The sequence below is a fragment of the Merops nubicus genome, unplaced genomic scaffold (genome assembly GCF_000691845.1).
Source record: "Merops nubicus isolate BGI_N331 unplaced genomic scaffold, ASM69184v1 scaffold15527, whole genome shotgun sequence".
Classification (NCBI taxonomy): domain Eukaryota; kingdom Metazoa; phylum Chordata; class Aves; order Coraciiformes; family Meropidae; genus Merops; species Merops nubicus.
In genome coordinates, this window is record NW_008619702.1 from 1 (window position 1) to 20,402 (window position 20,402).

General features: G+C 38.8%; 2 protein-coding genes across 3 annotated transcripts; one reads left to right on the top strand and one right to left on the bottom strand.

Moving 5' to 3' along the window:
* Positions 1-347: 347 nt before the first annotated feature.
* Positions 348-4,385, top strand: LRRC57 (leucine rich repeat containing 57). Its single transcript, XM_008943890.1, has 5 exons — positions 348-520; positions 1,695-1,830; positions 2,863-3,131; positions 3,596-3,781; positions 4,344-4,385. The coding sequence occupies exons 1-5, from the start codon at positions 437-439 to the stop codon at positions 4,383-4,385; spliced, it is 717 nt and encodes a 238-aa protein (XP_008942138.1). The 5' UTR covers positions 348-436.
* A 6,282-nt stretch (positions 4,386-10,667) lies between these two features.
* On the bottom strand, positions 10,668-19,965 carry SNAP23 (synaptosomal-associated protein, 23kDa). Of its 2 annotated transcripts, XM_008943891.1 has the most exons (7): positions 19,909-19,965; positions 19,323-19,364; positions 17,575-17,623; positions 16,968-17,085; positions 13,426-13,578; positions 12,760-12,904; positions 10,668-10,733 (listed from the first exon to the last, which is right to left on the bottom strand). In XM_008943891.1, the coding sequence occupies exons 1-7, from the start codon at positions 19,963-19,965 to the stop codon at positions 10,668-10,670; spliced, it is 630 nt and encodes a 209-aa protein (XP_008942139.1). The 2 variants fall into 2 exon arrangements, with proteins under 2 accessions (XP_008942139.1, XP_008942140.1); XM_008943892.1 differs by lacking the exon at positions 13,426-13,578.
* Positions 19,966-20,402: the final 437 nt, after the last annotated feature.

The following is a 20,402-nucleotide window of genomic DNA, read 5'->3' on the forward strand; positions in this document are numbered from 1 at the left end:
CTGCGTCTGCGTCTGGAGGCGCGGCAGAGCACTCTAAGCTAAACAAACGTTTCCAAAAAACCCAAATAAAACTGCGATAATCACGTCCAGTCTCCGTAGAGAAATTCCTTGCACTACCAGGCCCTGAAAGAGGCGAAATCTGGAAAGTACACAATTTTCCCCCTTAGTTTCAACGAGGTGCCTCGTTTCAGCATTCAAACTGCTCTATTGAAGGCACCGTGAGGTAAATCTTTCAAGTTCTACATTTTAGTAGCGAGAGAGACAAAAACGCAGCAGTGAAACGATTCATTGTGTTGAAATGTTGGAGCGTTGAACACAATGAAATGACTTTTTGCATTTGCTTTATCACAGAGACTTTGGAGACTCTCATGCAGAGTAACTGAAACTGGCTGAGACAATCACTCGAACTCTGTACGCTTGACAGAGAACTGTTAGGATGGGAAATAGTGCATTAAAAGCCCACCTGGAGACAGCACAGAAAACTGGAGTGTTTCAGCTAACAGGAAAGGGACTGACAGAGGTAATGTCACTGGAGGGGCAACAGCTGCTGGTGTGCATGACTGACACTTCTGGGGAAAAAATAGCACCTCCTTGTCTTAATGCATTACATACGTGTATTTATCACAAATAGTGCTGGGTAATAGTTATTTAATTATTTATCTTTGGTTTTCACAGATTTTTCACTTGAACTCCCTTCTAAGTGAGGATTTATCTGTCAGGGTGCTTGTATGCTTATAAGCTTATGCTTCAGAGGGCATGTATGTTCAGGAGGCACTAGCTATGGTGCTGTGCTTTTTTAAAATGGGCTGTAAACTTGAGGGAAAAAGTGTAAATTTTATAACCATATTGTTACCTAGGAAGATGCTCCACAATTTATCATGTTTAGATACTTACGCTGTATTTAACTGTAGTCATATCAATAATCTGGGCACTGGGCTGCAGGCATTTGGAAGTTTATGATATCAGAAATTCTCTTGACTTTGACTCAACTGCAGTAACACAGACATGTCCTTTAACCTTAAGCTGAGTAACAATTCAGGATAGCCAGAATACCTTTATATTGCAGTAATTTTCCAAGACTTTTTTAAAGTATCTTCTCCTGCTATCCTACCTACCTTCTTTTGTCCCTTTTCCTCTGCCAAACCAAAGGAGAATCAAAACCACTGGCATGTTTTTCTTTTTTTTTAGCTCAGTGCAAGTGCAGATTAAAGTGATACAGGATGTAAATAAGAATAAGGAAAATGGTTTACATAATTATTTAAAAAGGGAAGTAAGTGAAAAAATTTCCCAACCCTACCCTGCTAAAATTTAGAGTTGATAATGAGCTGTAGAATATTTTTGAATTACAGGCGTGTTAAGAGAAACACGTGAGAGAACTAAAACATAAGTGAGGTCATGTCATGGTATACTTCTTGTTCCCTTTTTCATTTAAATCATTTGGATTACAAACTACTCTTCCTGGATGTTAGACTGTCCCCCTTATATCCCTTTTCCCTTCCTCAGATGAAGAAATACTTTTTAAAATACCTATTAAGCAAACTTGCCAGCTTACTTGTACACTGTGGTGATGGGATACTATGAGACAAACGACAGTAATAGCAATACAAATTTCTATTCAAGTTTTAAGCTGTGTCACTCGAACATTCCAAGCTGTATCAGATATTTAAGTGCTGTGTTTTTTTCCTCCCCCACAGTTTCCTGAAGACCTGCAGAAGCTAACCACCAACTTAAGGACAATAGACTTGTCGAACAACAAAATAGAGCTCTTGCCACCACTCATTGGAAAATTTTCCTTCCTGAAGAGCCTAACTCTGAACAACAACAAACTGAGTATGCTCACTAATTAATATCTCCACATATATAAAAAAAATAACCTGACTTTAATGATTTAACTCTCATAGGATGTAAATGGGGAGTTCAGTTACCTAAACTGAAATCTGTGGAATTCATGTATAGGGTAAAAAAAAAACCAAAACCCAACAAACCAGAAGACTGTAAATTAATAAAAGCTGGTTGCCAACTTAGTTGTATGATCAGTTTTAAAATGACATGTTAGTCCTTAAAACCACAACGTTTCTGTGCTGTGACTTGTCTGATCTGAAGGTTTAACTCTGTCAGATGATTTAGTACTCACAGGAAGAACAGGTAATGAAGGTGATCTATAGAAAACATTGCTGGCCATTCAATAGTTGTTACTATTTCTCTAGGAAAGAATGTTTGTCCAACTTTATGGAAAATTAGAATGAGGTGAAGAAACGTAACTTTTTAATGTGTTGATTATGTATTATCTTTTTGAAGAGCACATGTAATTTGCAGACCTCTTTGACTCTATAGCATAACTCATGAGTGCTGCAGGCTGTACAGGTGTGTTGGTGGAATGAGGGGTGAAGGAACACCAGCAGAACTTACCTGATGAGGTTTATGGGCTAGTATGACATGGTGTGACTTATCTGGGGACTTATTTTTGAGTGAGCTGAATAATACCTGTAAAGGGCTGCAGCAGATGCAACAGGCTGTGCATTGCGTGGGGCTTCAGATGTCAGGGAATATCTTGGCGAAGTGGTTTGTGAGGAGTAGAACTGATAGGCTAAAATCCTCTCAGAGTAGTGTTTTCAGCCTGTGATTTGAAGGTCTGCCTTGTCTGGGGATTATTTTTAAGGTGTTTAGGGAAGATGGTTAAAAAGCACATGTTGTCAGTGGGCATAACTTCCTGTGCAGGGATCTGTGCCTTCACTGGAAAATGGGGAGGAATCCTGGGAGAAACTACTGTAATACAGCACTGATCTCCATGCAGAAGCTTAAATGGGTGTGGATTCTACTGCTCTGTAGAGGTCATCTCTTTGTTCTGTCATTTGTTTCTAGCTGCATTACCTGAGGAGCTGTGCAAGCTGAAAAAACTGGAAACACTACACTTGAATGGCAATCACTTGAGGCAGCTACCAGCTGCATTTGGACAACTTTCAGCTCTCAAAACTCTGAGCCTATCTGGAAACCAGCTTCGGACTGTACCCACACAGCTCTCTGGTCTTCGCCACTTGGATGTGGTAGATCTCTCCAAAAACCAGATCCAAAACGTGCCCGACACTGTGGGAGAACTGCAGGCCATTGAACTCAACCTCAATCAGAATCAGGTCTGGTAACTGGCATAGTATGGACACGCAGATTCAGAACCTCATTTATCTTGAGACTTGGTACCTCCACAGAACATAGGCTAGTCAAAACTTTAGAGCTGAAGACATCTCCTGGACACAACAGAAACGAGGGATTGTAACTAGAATTTATGTACTGATACATCCTACTGCCTGATTTGACTAACAAATCCTGAACCTAGTCATACAGACAATTATTTGAACAGTTGTTAAGTATGAGTCTGATAAACAGATGTGTAGGTTGCTTGTTATCATGGAAGAAGAAAAAAATTACTTGGAATTTTGATTATTATTTTTGCTTAGGCATTGTTGTTAAGTAGTTACTGTTAATGTAGTTTATGTTTACATCATGGTAATTGTTCTGTATTAGGCTGAAACAAGTAATTTTAAGTTATGGATCACTAACATTTTAATCTCATTTCTCTTTTTTTTTAAATTTCTACCAGATTTCCCAGATCTCAGTGCAGATCTCCCACTGTCCACGCCTCAAAGTCTTGCGTTTAGAAGAAAACTGTCTAGAACTCAGCATGCTTCCCCAGAGTATCCTCAGTGATTCCCAGATCTCCCTGCTTGCAGTAGAAGGTAACCTGTTTGAAATCAAGAAACTTAGAGAACTGGAAGGTTACGACAAGGTTTGTGTCCTTTATTTTTTATCAATTTTATTTTCTTTTTAAGAGAAGCTTGTGGTGAAGTCCCTACCCAGTACCTTCTCAGAATACCAAGCTTTTATGCTGGTGAACAACAGCACAGTCTGTTGGTATTGTCACTGGTACTGGAGTCATGACTAACCTCCAAAAAGCCTTTCAAAGTTCTTCAAAGATAACTTTCTTGTGGGATGCAGGGTCAGTGTTCTCTGATCAGTCTCTGGAAGGGTAGCTAATGATCACTGGTGTCTTCACTGTGATGGGACAGAAAGGAATGGATGCTTCCTGTTATGCAGCATCCTTAACACTTGAGATTGGATTGTTCAGCACTGTGAGGACTTCCCTTCTAGGACATTAATCTGGATTACAGTGAATGGCAGAGAATTCTAGGTCTTTTTTTGTTGAAAATTAAATCTCTAATAGTTATGCCTGGGAAATGAAAATATGCTGTAAATGCAGAGCACTTTTGAGTCTGAGAGCAGAAGCTTAGCTGCTTTCAGTAGTAATTCACCTTGTATTCATTTCTGGGCCTTGGAATTTTTTTTTGTAGTACATGGAACGATTCACAGCTACAAAGAAGAAGTTTGCGTGATGGTGAATGTGACCCTGGGGATTCCCAGGGAGAAGAGTGAGTGACTGGAGCTCCTGCTTCACTGCCAGACCAAGACTGATGAAAAGGATGACACTGTTCGGGCTACACTGAATAAATTTGAACTAGAGAACATGGGTATTAAACTGATGAACCTGCCCAGGGGCCAGTTTTGATTTTTGAGCCACTATAGCTTTTAACACATAGATGTTCTACTTTGTCAGGGCCTGTTCTTTCATGGAGAAAGGGGCGTGAGCATTTTAAAGCTGCCAGTTCCCTTTTGTCAGGAACCTGGCTGTTGATTTGTAAGAGGACTATTTCTTCTGGAACTGTTTTTTCCATGGTAGCACATGGAAGTTCTACCACCAAAGCAGATCTGAAACATTGTATGTCTTGCAGTAAGCACTACTCTACAGAGAACGTTTACAGATGAGGTTTTAGTTTACAGCCTTTGTAGGTTTTTTTATGAAGCACAAATAGTTGTGGCCAAGTTAACTGTTTTATTAACTGCTTATGGTGTAAACAAATCTTGGTTTGAGCATCTTTCATCTGTATTTCACTGTATGGGCTTTCTTTTCCCAGAAGCAAGAATTGCACTACAATCCACTTCTGCTTGAGCTGTATCAAATAAAAAGTTCATCTTTAGTGTATTCTGTAAAACTGTATATTGCTGGAAAATATGATATCCTTGCACTGACTGTGGGCAGAGCAATGCTGAAAGTTTTAGTCATCAGCTGACTGCTGCTGCCTTATTACCAAAAGCACCTAGAAAGAGCTAAAAACATATGCAACTATGTAACTTATACTGAAAAAGATGTACTTGTTTATTTTAGTAAATAAATAAAAAAAATCAGTTCAAGTGTATTTGGTGTAACTGCTGCTGTTGTCACTTTAACAAGGAGCACTGAGCTGTCCCTGAAAGCCATCGCTTAGGTCCTCAGTTCACAGCTACACTTGGGGAGTAGCAGCTCTTTGGGGTTACTCTTTGGAGTAACAGCTGTTTGTTGGAGGGCTGGAGTATGTCAGCACTTCAGTGGCAATTCGCTTGATGTGCACTGCACACTGGAAACCCAAGGAGGAGCTGTACTAAGTACTCTCCTTGGCAACGTTAGCACAGACGTATCTGCTCCTAGTAACACTGTCTTACATTAATTACTGTTCTATACTTAATGCATTTGGACAGCAAACTCCTTAAAGTTGCTGGTGTCATCGTTAAACATACTCTACACGTTATAGCATCTGTAGTTCAGAGGAGTGATGTGACCTCTGTGCTAATCTGTTTCCTCAGCATAACAGCCATAATTAAGATTAGTGGTGAGTGGTTCTTTTTTTAAGATGCTTAGAAGAGGCACGTTGGCTGTCTGATCTCTATTCTTACATAGCAATGCCCATTATAGGGGTGTTTTAAGGAACATCAGCTCCCTATTCAAAGGATGGATGTAATCAATAAGTAAAACTTGCTCCCTGTTTAATCAAGAATCTATTCCAGGTGCTACTTCATGGAAAAACTGCTACCTCCCTACAAGAAGCAGCTGACAGCAGACAATAGTTATGATGGTGCTTGGCCTTGCCAGACATAACCAGGGATGTGCTTTAAGAACACCCTGCATATACAGGTCCTGTATAGTCAGAAATCTATTCAGCTTCATACTAATAGACTCCATGGATTATGACATGCAAATCCAGCAGTGACTGGAGTCCTAGCCTTGTTTTAAATTTTAGCTCTATCCACTTGATACCCAATTCCCATTTGAAGTATCAGCTTTGCTACCTGAGGTCTATCACCAGTAAGTGTGTGCTTGGCCAGGGTGTGCTATGGTGGCTTTAAGGGCAAGAGCTTTTTTTGGTGTGGCCTTTTTTTTAACCTAGCAAGGGCTGTGTTCAGACATGCTGCTTCTCTCATTTGTTTATCATCAGGATTCTTTTATCTGTTCTCACCAGTAGGTGTGTGCTTGGCCAGGGTGTGCTGTGGTGGCTTTAAGGGCAAGAGGTTTTTTTGGTGTTGTGGCCTTTTTTTTAACCTGGCAAGGGCTGTGTTCAGACATGCTGCTTCTCTCATTTGTTTATCATCAGGATTCTTTTATCTGTTCAACAAATATGTGTAAGAGATGGCAGATTCAGAACATTTAAAAGTGCTGCAGTTAGCATTGCTGTATTTAAAAATACCCTGTTTTTCAAAATATTTGAGAAAGTAAGTCAACATTTCTCTTATGTGATCACTAGCATATTTAGAACCCTTTCAACTACCCCATACTGGGCTCCTTTGCTACATTGGAGTTGTGACAGCTATCAAAAATTTTGTGAAGCAAAAGGGAGAAGATGCCATGTGAAATACAGAATGACAGCAGTTAGTCCTGGATTAACCCCATTTGTTCCAGAGCAGAGGAAAATTATTTCTGTTTTAAGAAACAAAAAGCTGGCTGATACATATCTTAGTCACAGTTATTGCTGTGAGCTAAGTCACATGGTAGGACACTGCTCAGTACCTTTCAGTTCTATTTAAAATATTAGTAGTCTTATATAGGGAGTGTCTCAGTTTTTCCTTCTCACCAACCCCACTCTACAACTGACACTATAAATCAATCTTATTTCCATGCACAATTACACTTTTTAAGCTTTTTAAGTTTTGGCATGACTGAGGCAGAAAATATTACTCTAGTTAATATAAACCATTCATGTATTTTATTTCAGATCCACATGAGTTGTTCTCCCATTCTCCATTCCAGCACAGGGCATTCTTCACCCAGCCATTCAACATTTAGATAGTGCAGTGCTGTTGTGAGTGCAAAGGTGAATGAGCAACTGCAAGGCCCTGCACTGTGTAAACAACAAATAGTTTCACTGTACAGCCTTCCCAGAGAAACCTGCTGCCAGTACATGTGCTGCAGTTCATACTACAGCTTCCCCTGTGTTAAGAGGCTTCACTCATCTTTCAAAGATTAGGCTAGCCTGAATTTACCTATGGCATCATTTAGGTGCATGCATGGGACACGTGCTGCACACTCAGGATAGTTACAGATGCAGGCTGCCCCCTAATTTGTTTTCCTAGTTGCTGGTAGAAATACACTGTAGGACAAGTACTTCTTCCAAGCCATTCTCAGCTATGCTCTTCTGTCTTGCAGCTCAAAACTGCTGCAAGTCAAACACAAACTTGTATTTCCTCCCCCACCTCCTTCCCCCACAAGCATTCTGGGAATCTGAGGCTCTAGTATCAGAGAAACTAAAATTTAAATTATCTTGCAAGTGAAATTGCATTTCCTGTAGGTTAAATCACTATGTATTTCCTAGGCATCTCTTCCCAATACTTGATTGGAAATTTTAAGCTAGTTTATTCAGTTCCTTTATCTTCCTGACATTGTCCCATGTCAAATTAGTCTTTCAAAGATATGGGCACATTTCATCATTTGAAGTTAAGCAATGTTGATTATACAGGGATGAAAACCAGAGTGTTAAAGATCACAATATTCCTCTCTCCCCAACCACACCCATTCCTTTGTTAGCATTAGGACTTCTGTGAAACAAAAATAGAAGGGAAACTTCCTAGTTGCATAGTAGCAGCTAGTTCTGCCAAGTTTTTCAAGGACAGGAAACTAAACAAGAGACGTTTCTAAGAGAAGAGAGTTTTAAAACACATTCAGTTATAAAAGTATGTATTTTTGTGCACAATAGTTTAACAATCAAAAGAAGTTGTAAACCTTCATTCTTAATAGCATTCAGAAATACAAAGATGTACAATCCCACAGATAAGGAAATTAAGCATCTATTCTACAGACAACAGTAGAACAACTCAAGAAGCAGACTGTGGCATTTATGAACACAAAGGCACCAACTCCCTCACAGATTTGGCTCTTGCTGCATCAGAAAACAGTATTGATATTCCACTAACACTCAAGCTTAGAGTCTCAGGAATTATTTCCATGTGTGGTACTTATCACAGTATTACAGTTCTGGTACACCAATCACAGCGTTCTCTCAGCCAACATGCTAATTTGTTGTTAGAGCTCAGGGAAGTTAAGAACACAGACATGTAATGGCAAGGGAGAAAAACATTCCAACATTTGGAACATCCAGATGCTACAGAGCAGGCTTGCATGGTTGAAGTAGAGTAAGGTCACTGCTTGAGTCTCCTGTTCCAGGAGACAATCATAATTAGATAACATACTTGGCTTTCACAACCAGCAGCAAATAATCCTTCAGTTAACCTGAAGTTTGTAAGGAGGAGGAAAAAAAAAAAAGAACATACAAAGCCCCAGTGCTTTCCCATTGAAGTGGTGGTTAGAAATTTACTGTAGGATGTTCTTAAATGTACTTCTTTGCTACTTGTGTTTCTAAGCACAATCTTCATTTACTAACAGGGCAGATAATGAGCTTGTAAATTCACTAGCTGTCCAACAATTGCTGGAAGCCAGACAGAAGCCACCACACACTAGTGAAATATCCAGTCCCCTAAAAATTACTTCACCTTATTATGTAAGACAGTCTACCACTGGCCTATTTATTACGTGCAGCAGCCCCATCCTTTGGTCATTTTTTGGTTGTTTTGTGTGTTTGTGTTTTGGTGTGTGTTTGCTCTGTTTCCTTCCTCTAAATATCAAGTTGTCCTGGGAGTGAACTGTGACTATACCAGTAATACTGATTGTGCTTCTTCTAAAAAGAAAACAAAACACTTGACAGTTTGTCATACGTGCCAGCAGATTAGTGTCATCTCTCTAGCCCTGGGATTCATTATTAATGGCTACAATATACTTGGGGACTATCCTTCCAAAAACAACACCTCATAATGCTATTAAATTATTCCTCCAATCCACTTGAAGACTTTTGCCATCCAACACTGACTATCACAGGTCAGTCCAAAGCATCATTTTCACCTTTAAAACAGGGATAATACATTGCTAGGAGGGCTTACCATTATACAGGTCACTTACAAGTTACTGACAAAAAAATACTCAAGAAAACTCTCAGAATAAGTCTGATTATGTTACAGTAAAGCCAAAATGATTTTCATAGGAAGCTATCTCCTTACCTCATCTGGTCAGAAACTCCTCTACCCTGAAACAGAACAGGAACAGTTTAATCGAAAGCAACTTGGACATGTAGTGTTTCCAATTGCCAGTCCTAAATTCTGCCAAACTAAGCCAGCCAGGAATCTATTTAGAACTAGTTTATTCAGAACTAGCATACGGTTCTTGAGTAGGTACTGCTTCCTCCAGGCTTGTGACAGAGTCTCATAATAAGCTTTTCTGTTTTCAGGAGGTTTATGAAGCTCCCCCAGGGTCACTGCTGAGAGCCACCTCTGCACCAGACCTCAGTCATCATATTGCACTGGAGAAAGGCATAAACTGAACTAGCCAAAATACAACCTGATACTGGATGCAAGACAGCTCTGTGCTTTTTCTGCCTGGCTCTTCCTCTGTTAAGATGTATCATTCAGAATTTTAAATGTTAGGTTTTTATATGAGGGGCTTAAAAATTTCTATCAAATAAATACTTTAGGGAGACAATTTTATTTTCTTCCACTCACATGTGCATGGGGTTTAGAACAGGTATATGTACAGACAACAAATATTATCAGAACAATGTAGCATTATTTCCTAGTCACGGCCTCCAAACTGATGTCAATTTACAGTAAAGAAATGGAAACCTGTGTATCCATCCCTCCAGTTATCTTTACATTAAGGTTTGTGTAGTTAGGAAGTGTTTTAAAGCCCTCCACCCACATATAGTGAGTAGTGGGCTTCCTCAATTCTGTAACCCACAAACTCCACCCCAAACCAATCATGTGGTTGGGACTGTAAAACTATGGTTAGCCTGCTAAAGATCCAAGTCAGACAACACTCACCACATCCCTATTTTAGTGAAGACACTCAACAATGAGGTATTTCAAACAGTGCAAAGTGCCCTCTGCAACTTCCCACAACTGTGATTTCAGGTTACCCTGCTTGTTAACCTTCAGTAAAGGACTGTATTTCGGGTGCAGGAAATAAAAAAGACTGGCAAGGGGAATAAAACATGCAAGAAGATCCTCAAAGCCATAATGCTTTTAGCCCTGAGCACCTGAAAGAAAGTGAAGGCAGATGAGTAGGAGGAATTTGTTAACTGCTTTCTTGAAGTCAAGGCCACATTTACATGAAGCAATAAAAAAATAAAAAGAAAATTAATCCCTGTAGAAAGGGTACTGCTTCATTTTTCCCAGCTCCTCTTATTTCAGAAAAGAAGTTCTGCAGATCCAAAAATATGGTGGCTTGCAGCTGGAGAGACAGTGTCATGGAACAATGAGAGCAGGCTTTAATTGTCAATCAGTTTCTGGGCTCTGACGTTGGCTTGCTCAATGCGTGCCCTGTTTGTATCAGCCTGAAAGAGAGGAAGTCATGTGTCATTTGCAGGCTCCATGCAAAGCAATTTAAAAATTCAAACTGACATCAACTTCTGAACTGCAGGGTATTACCACTGTGGTGTACAGAAGGGGAGCAGCTTTTATCACCTGGAAGTATTCCACCCCACGACCCTCTCAGCCAGTATATGCCACCAATTTTGGCAGAATCAGGAGACAGTTTTGAAGCCTTTAGCAGACCCTCAAAACATACAACATCTTGCCTCAGCAAGTCCAGAATATTAACAGAATAAGGGCATAAAAATTCCCTCTCTTCAAGTGTTTACACATGTTAATGATTCTATAGAGCAGCTTTGTTGCTCTAGACTAGAAGTAATATTCAAAACTGGAAGTGATCTACAGGCATAAAGTCAGGATTATTTTGCTTAGTGCAAACTCTATTCTGAGGTTAAGCTTAACACTGCTGTTTCTTTAAATGATACTGTGCTTCAGTGATTTATCTTCAACATTTTGATTTGGTTTTTACACTCTTGACTAGGGCCCTGGGTGACCTGACCTAGGTAGAGATGTCCCTACTTGTGTAGGGAGGTTGGACCAGATGACCTCCAGAGGTCCCTTCCAGCCTAAAACATTCTATGACTAGATATAAAAACAGTTCCCAGCAGAAAAGGATTAATTCATATATCCTGAAAGATGTTGCCAGTCTCAAAGCCAAGAATTGCACTTTCATTTTTATTGTTGTCTTGTAAAGCAATTCTAACTTGTTTATATCATCTTTTAAGACTTGATCAGCAAGATTTATTCAGACCAGTAAAACAAAAGAGCATCAGTCCAAACCAGGTGCTTGAAGCTACCAGAAACACTACTGCTAAAACCAGTAATTCCCACTTGCATTTAACTTGACCAGGCAATTTTCAGTCTACTTAAGCTGCAAGAATTTCACATCTGATTTTAAAGTCTCATTAAATTTTCTAGTGCTCTTTAAGGTGTTTGACTGTTTTCACTTGATGATCACCCCAGATCTGCCATTTCAGGGAACACTGCAAGACAATTAAGGCATCTTCCAGAAGATCATGTTGCTTTGCCTTATTAATACCACAACCCCTAAATTACTAGACAAAACTGATGCTGACATAGGTACCACCAGCATCTATGTCAGACTATTTCTGTACGTTTGAGAAAATTCTATTCTTTGTGCTTTTACACCTACCAGGCATTTCAGTGGTATCTTTAACTGCCCATTTTGTCTTAACTCCACAGTTTTACAGCAATTGGTGTTCACGTCTGCTTTAAAATCTTTACTATATACTACTCATCATAGCTTTCATTTCCTTTCTTAACCAGGATGCCTGTAAAAGCTTCTATTCATTTCAGAGTATGGGGATTTCTAAAATACAATTAACTTCCTCATAAGTTGCCCTCTGAAAGAAAAAACCAAAATATTTATAGATGATTCATCTGTTTTGGGAAGTTAATCTTTAAAGCAATAAAATTTAAAAAAAAAAAATGTTACTGGCAATGACTAATTTCATGTACAGATGAGGGCAGATGGTGTCCCTGTGAGCCTACAAAACCTATTATTTCAAAATCTTCCCAGCCCCAGTATTAAACTCTTCACAAGAAGTAGGGCAAGGAATTACCTTTGGGTTATTTTACATTCAGTGATTACAGTGACTTTTTAGGAACTCCAGAAGAACCTAGCTGTTGCTAAAAATACCTGTTCCCTACCACAAAAGATTCCCTGCAAGCAACAATCCCCCAGCTCTGCCTTCAGCAAACTCCCTTTTGATCCAATCAAGTTTAATTGTTTTCAGAGTGAGCAGTGACCTGCACTGTTTTGAGGTTTTTCTGACACTCTGAAGCATTTGAATTTTCAGCCACATACCCAAAGACCAAGACATTGTTCAAATCACTACAACCTAGAGGATAGTATAACTTCAATGCATACTTACTGCAAATACAGGTAGCTGTGACAGTGATCCCACCCCTTGTAACCTCTCAGTAACAGGCTCTAAGCCCAAGGCAGAGAACACCTTTGACACTTACCTTTACATTTATCCGGTCTATTTGTTTATTCTGGGCATCAATCTCATTGCCCATATCCAAAGCCATGCTTTTCAAATTCCCAAGAATGTTTCCCACTTGAGCAAGATTTTCATCCATTTCATCCTCTCTGGCATCATTTGTTATCCTGTTCAAATTAAGACATTTCCAAGAATCAAGAATTTGCTTTTTCCTACCCTAAATTTACTTTAACAGAAAGTTTGTTGCACAGTTATCTGACAGGCAAGGCAATCAAGCCAAGGTATGCTTTTCCTCTTTGAAAAGCCCATGTTCCAAGCAAGTAACCCACCAAAAAAAGGTGCTAAACTAGCCACTATTACAAAAATAGCCTTAGAAATTAAAACAAACTGCTACCACAGGAAGTTTAAGACATGAGTTTGTCTCAAATATACTTCATGACAATAAAAGTCCTTGATATTTTTAACAGGCTGCTCAATTACTGAACATTAAGCTCTATAGTCCTCAAATTGTAAGATGAGCACCACAATACTGAAAATGTGTCTGCCATCTCCTCCAAGCAGCAACAACTCCTCCAAGCAGTAGTAAAAAACTTGCTATTTAACAACTTTAACTAAAATGCATCTGAAAGATGCTGACAACTGGTAACACAAGATTTCTGTGTTTGAGATTGAGACATATGAAGCCAACCTTGTGATATATCCACCACTTGGTCCTCTTGAAGTCTGAGGCTGCTGCTGATTCATACTCCTTGGCTGCATGGATATCACATGATCTGCAGAGTTCTCTGTTCCATCTCCCCAGGTTGCTCTGTATGCCTTACTAGCCTCAAAGTTCTTCACCCTGCTCCATGAAAATAAGAAATCAGAACTTCTACATCAGAAGTAATGGCTTCCAGACTACAGCTCTGCATTAATCTAGGATTGTCAGAAACATTTGTCTGGCTCCTGAAAGGTGAGATTTTGTGTTGAGAAAGCCTTGCCTATACAGTACAATTTCTATTACTGGGAGAGTACAAACATAACTGAGTTACTCTAGAGACAGCAATTAATTTGGTGTTAAGCTTTAAGAGAAGCACAGTAATTTCCTTTAAATGACATAATTTACCAAAAGGGAAGTTGATTTTAGTGTAAGCTTTCCAGTTACTGTCATAAGGATAAAGCTGCATTTGTAACAGGAGATTGTCTAGAATCAGGATTAGTTACTTTTCAGGAACAAATGGGGATGGAAAAAAAAAAACCTCTCTAAATACAAGCAGCTGCATTATGTGAGAAAACTTTAAATCCCTGGGTTTGTGTCAAATGTTTTCCACTGTTAAGTCTCTCCTTTTAAAGTTAATGTTTTCAGGTTAATTTTAATCCTGAAACAACAGTAATCATGTTCAAAGAGCTGCTTCACTCAGCAATTCAATTGTACTAACTCCATTCAAGTAACAAACCAACTTACCATTACTTTTACCACATAATTCAGACAAGAAAAAAAATTAAAAAGCACATTGACCTGAAGCAATTTCCAAGAATCACAGACACACAAAAGCAAAAGGGGAAGAAAATATAATAGAAAAATAACTGCTCTAAATTTGGGTCAGTTCTCATGAACTAGTGGGTTCATTCTAAAGAACATATTTTGAGAAGAATATTCTCATGTTCACCTTGTTTGCTGGCATTTTCAGGTTTAAACTAGATAATCCAGACTCCACTGCTTCTTTAAAAGCCTGTGAAGGGAAATCTGCAGCTTCTTTCTGTACATCTTGCTTTACAAGTACAAGTAACCAATTTCTATATCTATACTGTCTTTCAGATGTTTCCAGATGTTCAACACTTGAAGAGGCATGAAATTAGCTGTGATGAAGCAAATATTCCCCTAATTCTTCTGGCACTTAAGTAATCAAAATGGAAAATTGCTTTTCATAGGTCAGATCCTGTGAAAAGTAATCTAATGTGAACACATCAAGGGGAAGAAATTGAGTAACTTCTTCAGTTTACAATGAACTGTTGCACCCAGCAGGACTCTAAAGAAACCTAAACTGGTCAATTCTAGCTCCTTGTGCATACACAGGCTTAAAGATCTCTTCAAGTTTACTGCAACCAGAGTGAGCATTCTATTTTAATCTTACTCATACTAGAGCTGCAGCAGCAGAAGACCTTTGCATGCTTGGTTTCTGGATCAGCAAAGTCTTAGGTGCCAGAGGTAACTGAAGAGTTTATTGAACAAAAACAATTACCCTGAAAACGACTTGCACATCTGAAACAGACAGCTAAAATCAGGACTGGTGCTCAAACTAGACACAGTTAAGAACAAAGCTTCTCACCACTCAATTTTTTTATTTTATTTTTTTTAAGAGCTGTTCCTCATGTTTCCTTTCTGTAAGGGTAAGGCAACCCGTCAAAACAGCAAGGGCTCAAGCAGTTGTTCAACACTTCCACAGCTAGTACATTCTATAGCAATTGACATTTTCTATTCACATCAGTACAGCAATACACCACAGTCACAAGGAGACCTGCATGCAGACATCATGCACATGCAAGCACAAATCCAGTCAAAGTATCAGTTCAGACAGCTGGTTAAGTGAACATCTGCACTGCCAAGACTGACCTTGTCCTAAAATCCGCTTTTCAGCAGTTAAGTGAATACAGCTTCTTATCCTAGTCTTCGTTTTTAGAAAGCAAGCATTAGTGTCAGGAGAGAAGGGAGAAGAAAGAACAGTAAAGACCAGCAAACAGGTAAATTGTTATTAGTACACAGATTATATTAGAGCACTGTCGGTATTTTGTGTTTTCACAAAGTTTCTATAAATCATCTAAGACTAGGGGAAATGAGCAAAAACAATATTTAATGCAGGAAGTGTTCTGCTTTAGATGTATTAAAAAAATAAAAGCTTTGGAGATAACTGGTTGACAAGTAACTGACATCGACAGAAAAAGTTGATTTACCAGTGGATGTATAAAAGACATTCAGTTTCTTCACTGCCCTCTACTTCTCTAGTAGAGTTTTTTGCATGTTACTGCCCATTTTGGTACACAACTCATTTATTTTATTGTTATCTGGGTATTTAGAGCACCACAAAAGTCCAAACTCTGCTCTTGCTCAGTGTGAATAAGTTGCTTAGCTTTGGCGAAATAAGACAACTACACAAAACAATGACTGAGTGTGTCAAAATGCACATCAGGGGGACAAAATTAATACAAAGCAGTAAGTACACCTATCCAAATTAGGACAGAACTACCTGCCTTTTCAAGGTGTTAAAACACTGTAGACTTTCAAACCTTAAAAGCCACAACCATCTCTTTCCTGAACAAGCCTCAAGGGATTATTCTGTTGGATAAGCAGACTCGGCTACTCCAAGGGATTGTTACCTAAATTTCTGCTACCTCTCAGTTGCCTAAGGGTTTTTTTTCCTCATGCTAAAAAATAAACACACAGATTATTCACTTCAGTGGTCACACTCTTGTTTCTCCTATGTGAATTACGATTACATTCAACTAACACAAATCAATTTGACACTTTGCTGCTTAAAGATAAAGCTAGGGCACCTCCAAAAAAACTACTGTTTTCCTAATAACACTGATTTCTCATCACTGTTCAAGCTGTTCAGAAATGTAAATCAAGTGGCATACAAAAGATTAGATTTGTCTTGAATACAGTAGGCATTGCATGGATGTTATAAAGGTACTGTGAAGGTCTGCAAAAATGTAGTCACTAGAAGAAAGATTAAAGCTTTAACAGCATCTATTCTACTCTCTTCCTCCCTAAAGCAGGAACATTTCCCAAGTGCCTAGAGAACCAACGTTACTCTCCTTCCCTTCCCCAAACCAGACGTTTTCTGGCTGCTGAGTTAGTACACAAGTACTTTTGTGGAGTAAAAAAGATTTTTGGAAGCCAAATTTCTAACAGGCACTTACATATACTATCTGCAGTCCAATTTGGTCTCATCTGTATGGACATGGATAGTATTCCACTAAATAGAAGCTTTAAGGGGATTAGGGCACGACTGTGCAGGATGTTATACAACAGCTGTATTTACAGCAAAAGGGGCACAATATATGGTTAGATGTAAGTAAGCTTTAGCTACTCATGCAATTTTAAAAGGATACCTCTCTACAACCCAAAACAGTCAACCTTCCCAGGGATTCAACATTTTTTAGTTAGCTCTTTTATCAGAGACTATCTCCCAGTACAGTAGCTATTGCAAATAGTCTAGAACTTCAGACACAAGTACAATTGTGACTGACCTGTTACAAGGACAGACACAGAGCCCACAGCACTTGTTGAGCTCTGTCAGTGTCTTCTCAGCTTCTCTCATATCCTTATTTATCTGGTCCATGCCTTCTTCTATGCGATTGAGTTGTTCTAGAAGAGAAACAATAACCTGGATACACATGGAATGGGGAAGGTGTGGGTGGGACAGTAACATTTCTCTCAAGCAGGAACTTACAATTTCCAGTTCTATCTTTATACCAAGACTAATGCCCTTTTTCTTTCCTGCCTTCTGGGTTTTCTTAAAAAAAGAAAAATATTATGTGATAAGCTCAGTTTACTACATTAAAAATATTTTCTCTACCCTCAGAGTAACACTTTTGTTGCTGCTTGTGGAATAAATGCATTCACACTATGGTGGAAAGGAACTGCTTCTGTAGCAGAGCTGTATTACATAACACAGTTACCCCCAACTACTCTAAAACCTCTTAAATACCAGAACACATGGGAATAACCAATTAGCCAATCTCCTTTTCACAAAGTCTTTAATAAGCCCTTACTTTCAGCAACAACTCTTGAATGACAATCCTGTGTCTTGAAGTCCAACTGACTTTTAATGTCAGAGAGGAAGAAAGAACTCACCTCCCTGTTCATCCAGCATGGTGATAGTTTTGATGCCAACATCCTGGGACTGAAGAAAAACATATTTGCAGATATAAAAATAGATTTCAATACAGCAGTGCAAAATCAGGTCTACACAGTAAATCTGGTAAGCCACCCAAACTCAAAACTCTGGGCTAGGAGTAACTTCTGTAGTAAAGCTACTCTAAGTTCCAAATTAGATCCTATGTTAGGCTGACAACAGTCTCACTTGTTACACTATCTCAATTAGTTTTTTTTGTGAGGTTCTTTTACTGTACAAGATGATAATATTGTAATACTCTGATTAAACTATGACAATGTCAAGCTAAAAAAGTAAACATAGCTGTGCCTTGTTTTGAGAAGTTGCATTTAGTTCATTCTTTACCCTACAACCTTAGATGGAGCTGACAAGGCCTTTAGTCCTGGAAGGCAGAAGAAAAGAAAGCAAACCAAAGCCTGCAAAGCCACTCCTGAGAATTCAGCAGAACAAGTCAGGAAGAGAAGAGCCCATCCCTAGTTTCTGAACCACACAAGAAATCAGCAGTGAGAAATGCAGTGAGGAGAGACTTTGAGCTCTTTGCTGGCTCCAAGTCTTGACTCTAGCATGCAAGCTGCCTCCATGCTTTACTATGAAGTGGCAGCAAGGAACTCTGTCTGATAGGAATTGTTTTACCTTCTACAACTCATCAATCCAAGAGAAATTGTTACATGCTCTTAATGCTTGTGTTTGAGAGGTATTCATTAGACTACAGCAACTCAAACACCTCACTGATAACAGCAGCATCCTCAGTCCCAGTAGCTTGCTACTGTCTGGACAGCAAGTACAGGCTCTAAAGCAGTAGTGACCACACACTCTAGGGTCCTTATTCATTGGATAAGTTTTTAGTGTTCTCATACTGACAATAAGATATGTCAGCACAAAAAGTCTGGGCATTAGCTTTGAAATGCCTTACTGCTTAGTCTCTGGATTCCCATTTGTCTGTGGTATATCCAAGGACTAGCAATATTGTGTTCCTGAAACAGTTAAGCCTTGTGAAGTCTACAAGAGCTGACTGTAAGCCAGCTTATTTTATGCCCTACAACAGGATGCTCTGTATTTTTTGCAACTACAGTATCAAAAGTAAAGTTTCATTTTTACAGTGGTGCACACAAGCTGTAACAGTGTAGAGGAACAGATTCCCCATACAAAGTCACCTAGATAAACCCAAAACACAGATTTGTTTCAAGTCATGTACAAGGGCATTAAGAGTTTCATCATCACACTTAAACAACTTTGAAGTGAAAACTGATGAACAGATAGTAAGGTGTATGTAGTATTACTTTTGTTTAGAACCAAAAGCAACCCTACCCTACGGCCAGCCCAACCCTACCCTACTCCTCGAAGCAAGACATTTTCACACTGTTCACAGCCAAAGTGAGCCAAAAGACAAACAGATATTAGGAGAAGCAATTGATGCTGCAGCCATAAATAAGGCCATTTTGCTTAAAAGGGAAACAGATAAGGATTATTTATCCTTCTGTGATCTGACATTACACAGTGTGAAAAACATGAGGTTTAAGTCATACCAACTCTACTACTGAATTCAAGCAACTACTTGCAATAATGAATTAACTTCTAATAATGAAGTGTGTCTCAAAAATGTTTGAGAAAGACAAAAAAGTGATTAAAATCACCTTACGATAGCTAACATGCTGCTTCTTATACTTCAATTAATACGCCCCCAGGAAATTAAAAAGCTTTTCCTTACCTCAATGGCCAAGCCAAGAATCCTCCTTGTGCTTTCCAAAGACTAGAAAGAGAATTTTAAAATGAGTGCATTAACAGCATATCAGCATCTGAAAATCTTCTTTACCAGTTGGTAAGGCAACAAAGTTCATCAGCCTGTCTGTATGTAATACCTGCTAGAAGATAGGCAGGGGCAGTATACTAGTTTATTTTTTCAGTAGGTGGCAAACCTTTGTTTCTTAGTACTTGCTAGTACTTTGCTTATTCCACTGGAAAGTCATTGTAAGAGAAAATAAAGAATTAGTTAAATTAAAAGAACAATGAAGTATAAACATGATTAAGGATAGATCAGGTATCCAGCCTGTACTGTCTCAGCAGTCAGGACTGGGTGATCATCACTCAGTCAAGTAGGTGGCTTTACAATTGAGAAGTTTAAATTCATCCTTACTGAGTAGTAATCTTTGCTCCATTATTTGCCAGGTAAAGTGAGAGTCTGAAACATTCAGCTGTACCTTTGCAGAACCACTACCCTAGACTGTATTTTTAAAAGATACTGTAATCTTGGCAGATAAATACTGTAATCCCAGATGGCTTCCTGTAACATTTACCTCATCAGTGACCTGGTTGGCCCGCAGCTGAATTTCTTCAGGTGATAGTTCAGCCATGATAAGGAACTATCACTTGTGAGTGATCACGTTAAAGAGAATCTTCCCCCTGTAATAAAAGACACCAGTTATGCACAAGTATTACCCTTTTATCAGTATTTGGAGTTGAAACTAGAAAATAGTTCAAAGAATGAAAGCAAATACATTTGATTCTGCTTAGTACAACACCTGGTTAGGACTAGAAGGCATTAAAGCAATTATTTGGCTGATATGACTTAACTGAGGAGCCAAGAGAAATGCAGCAACAGTCCCTTGGTGAAGCAGTTGCCTTTCCAAGACTTGGCTTCCTAAGTATTTTTTGAAAATTCTATCTATTGTTAGTTTAAAGTAAAAATCAGGAAATGAAGTTTTAAAATTTTAAAATCAGTTTTAAAGCTTCTTCATGTTGGAAAAGCACATTAGTTTTACCCAGTAATTCAGAAAAACAGTCTAAGGCT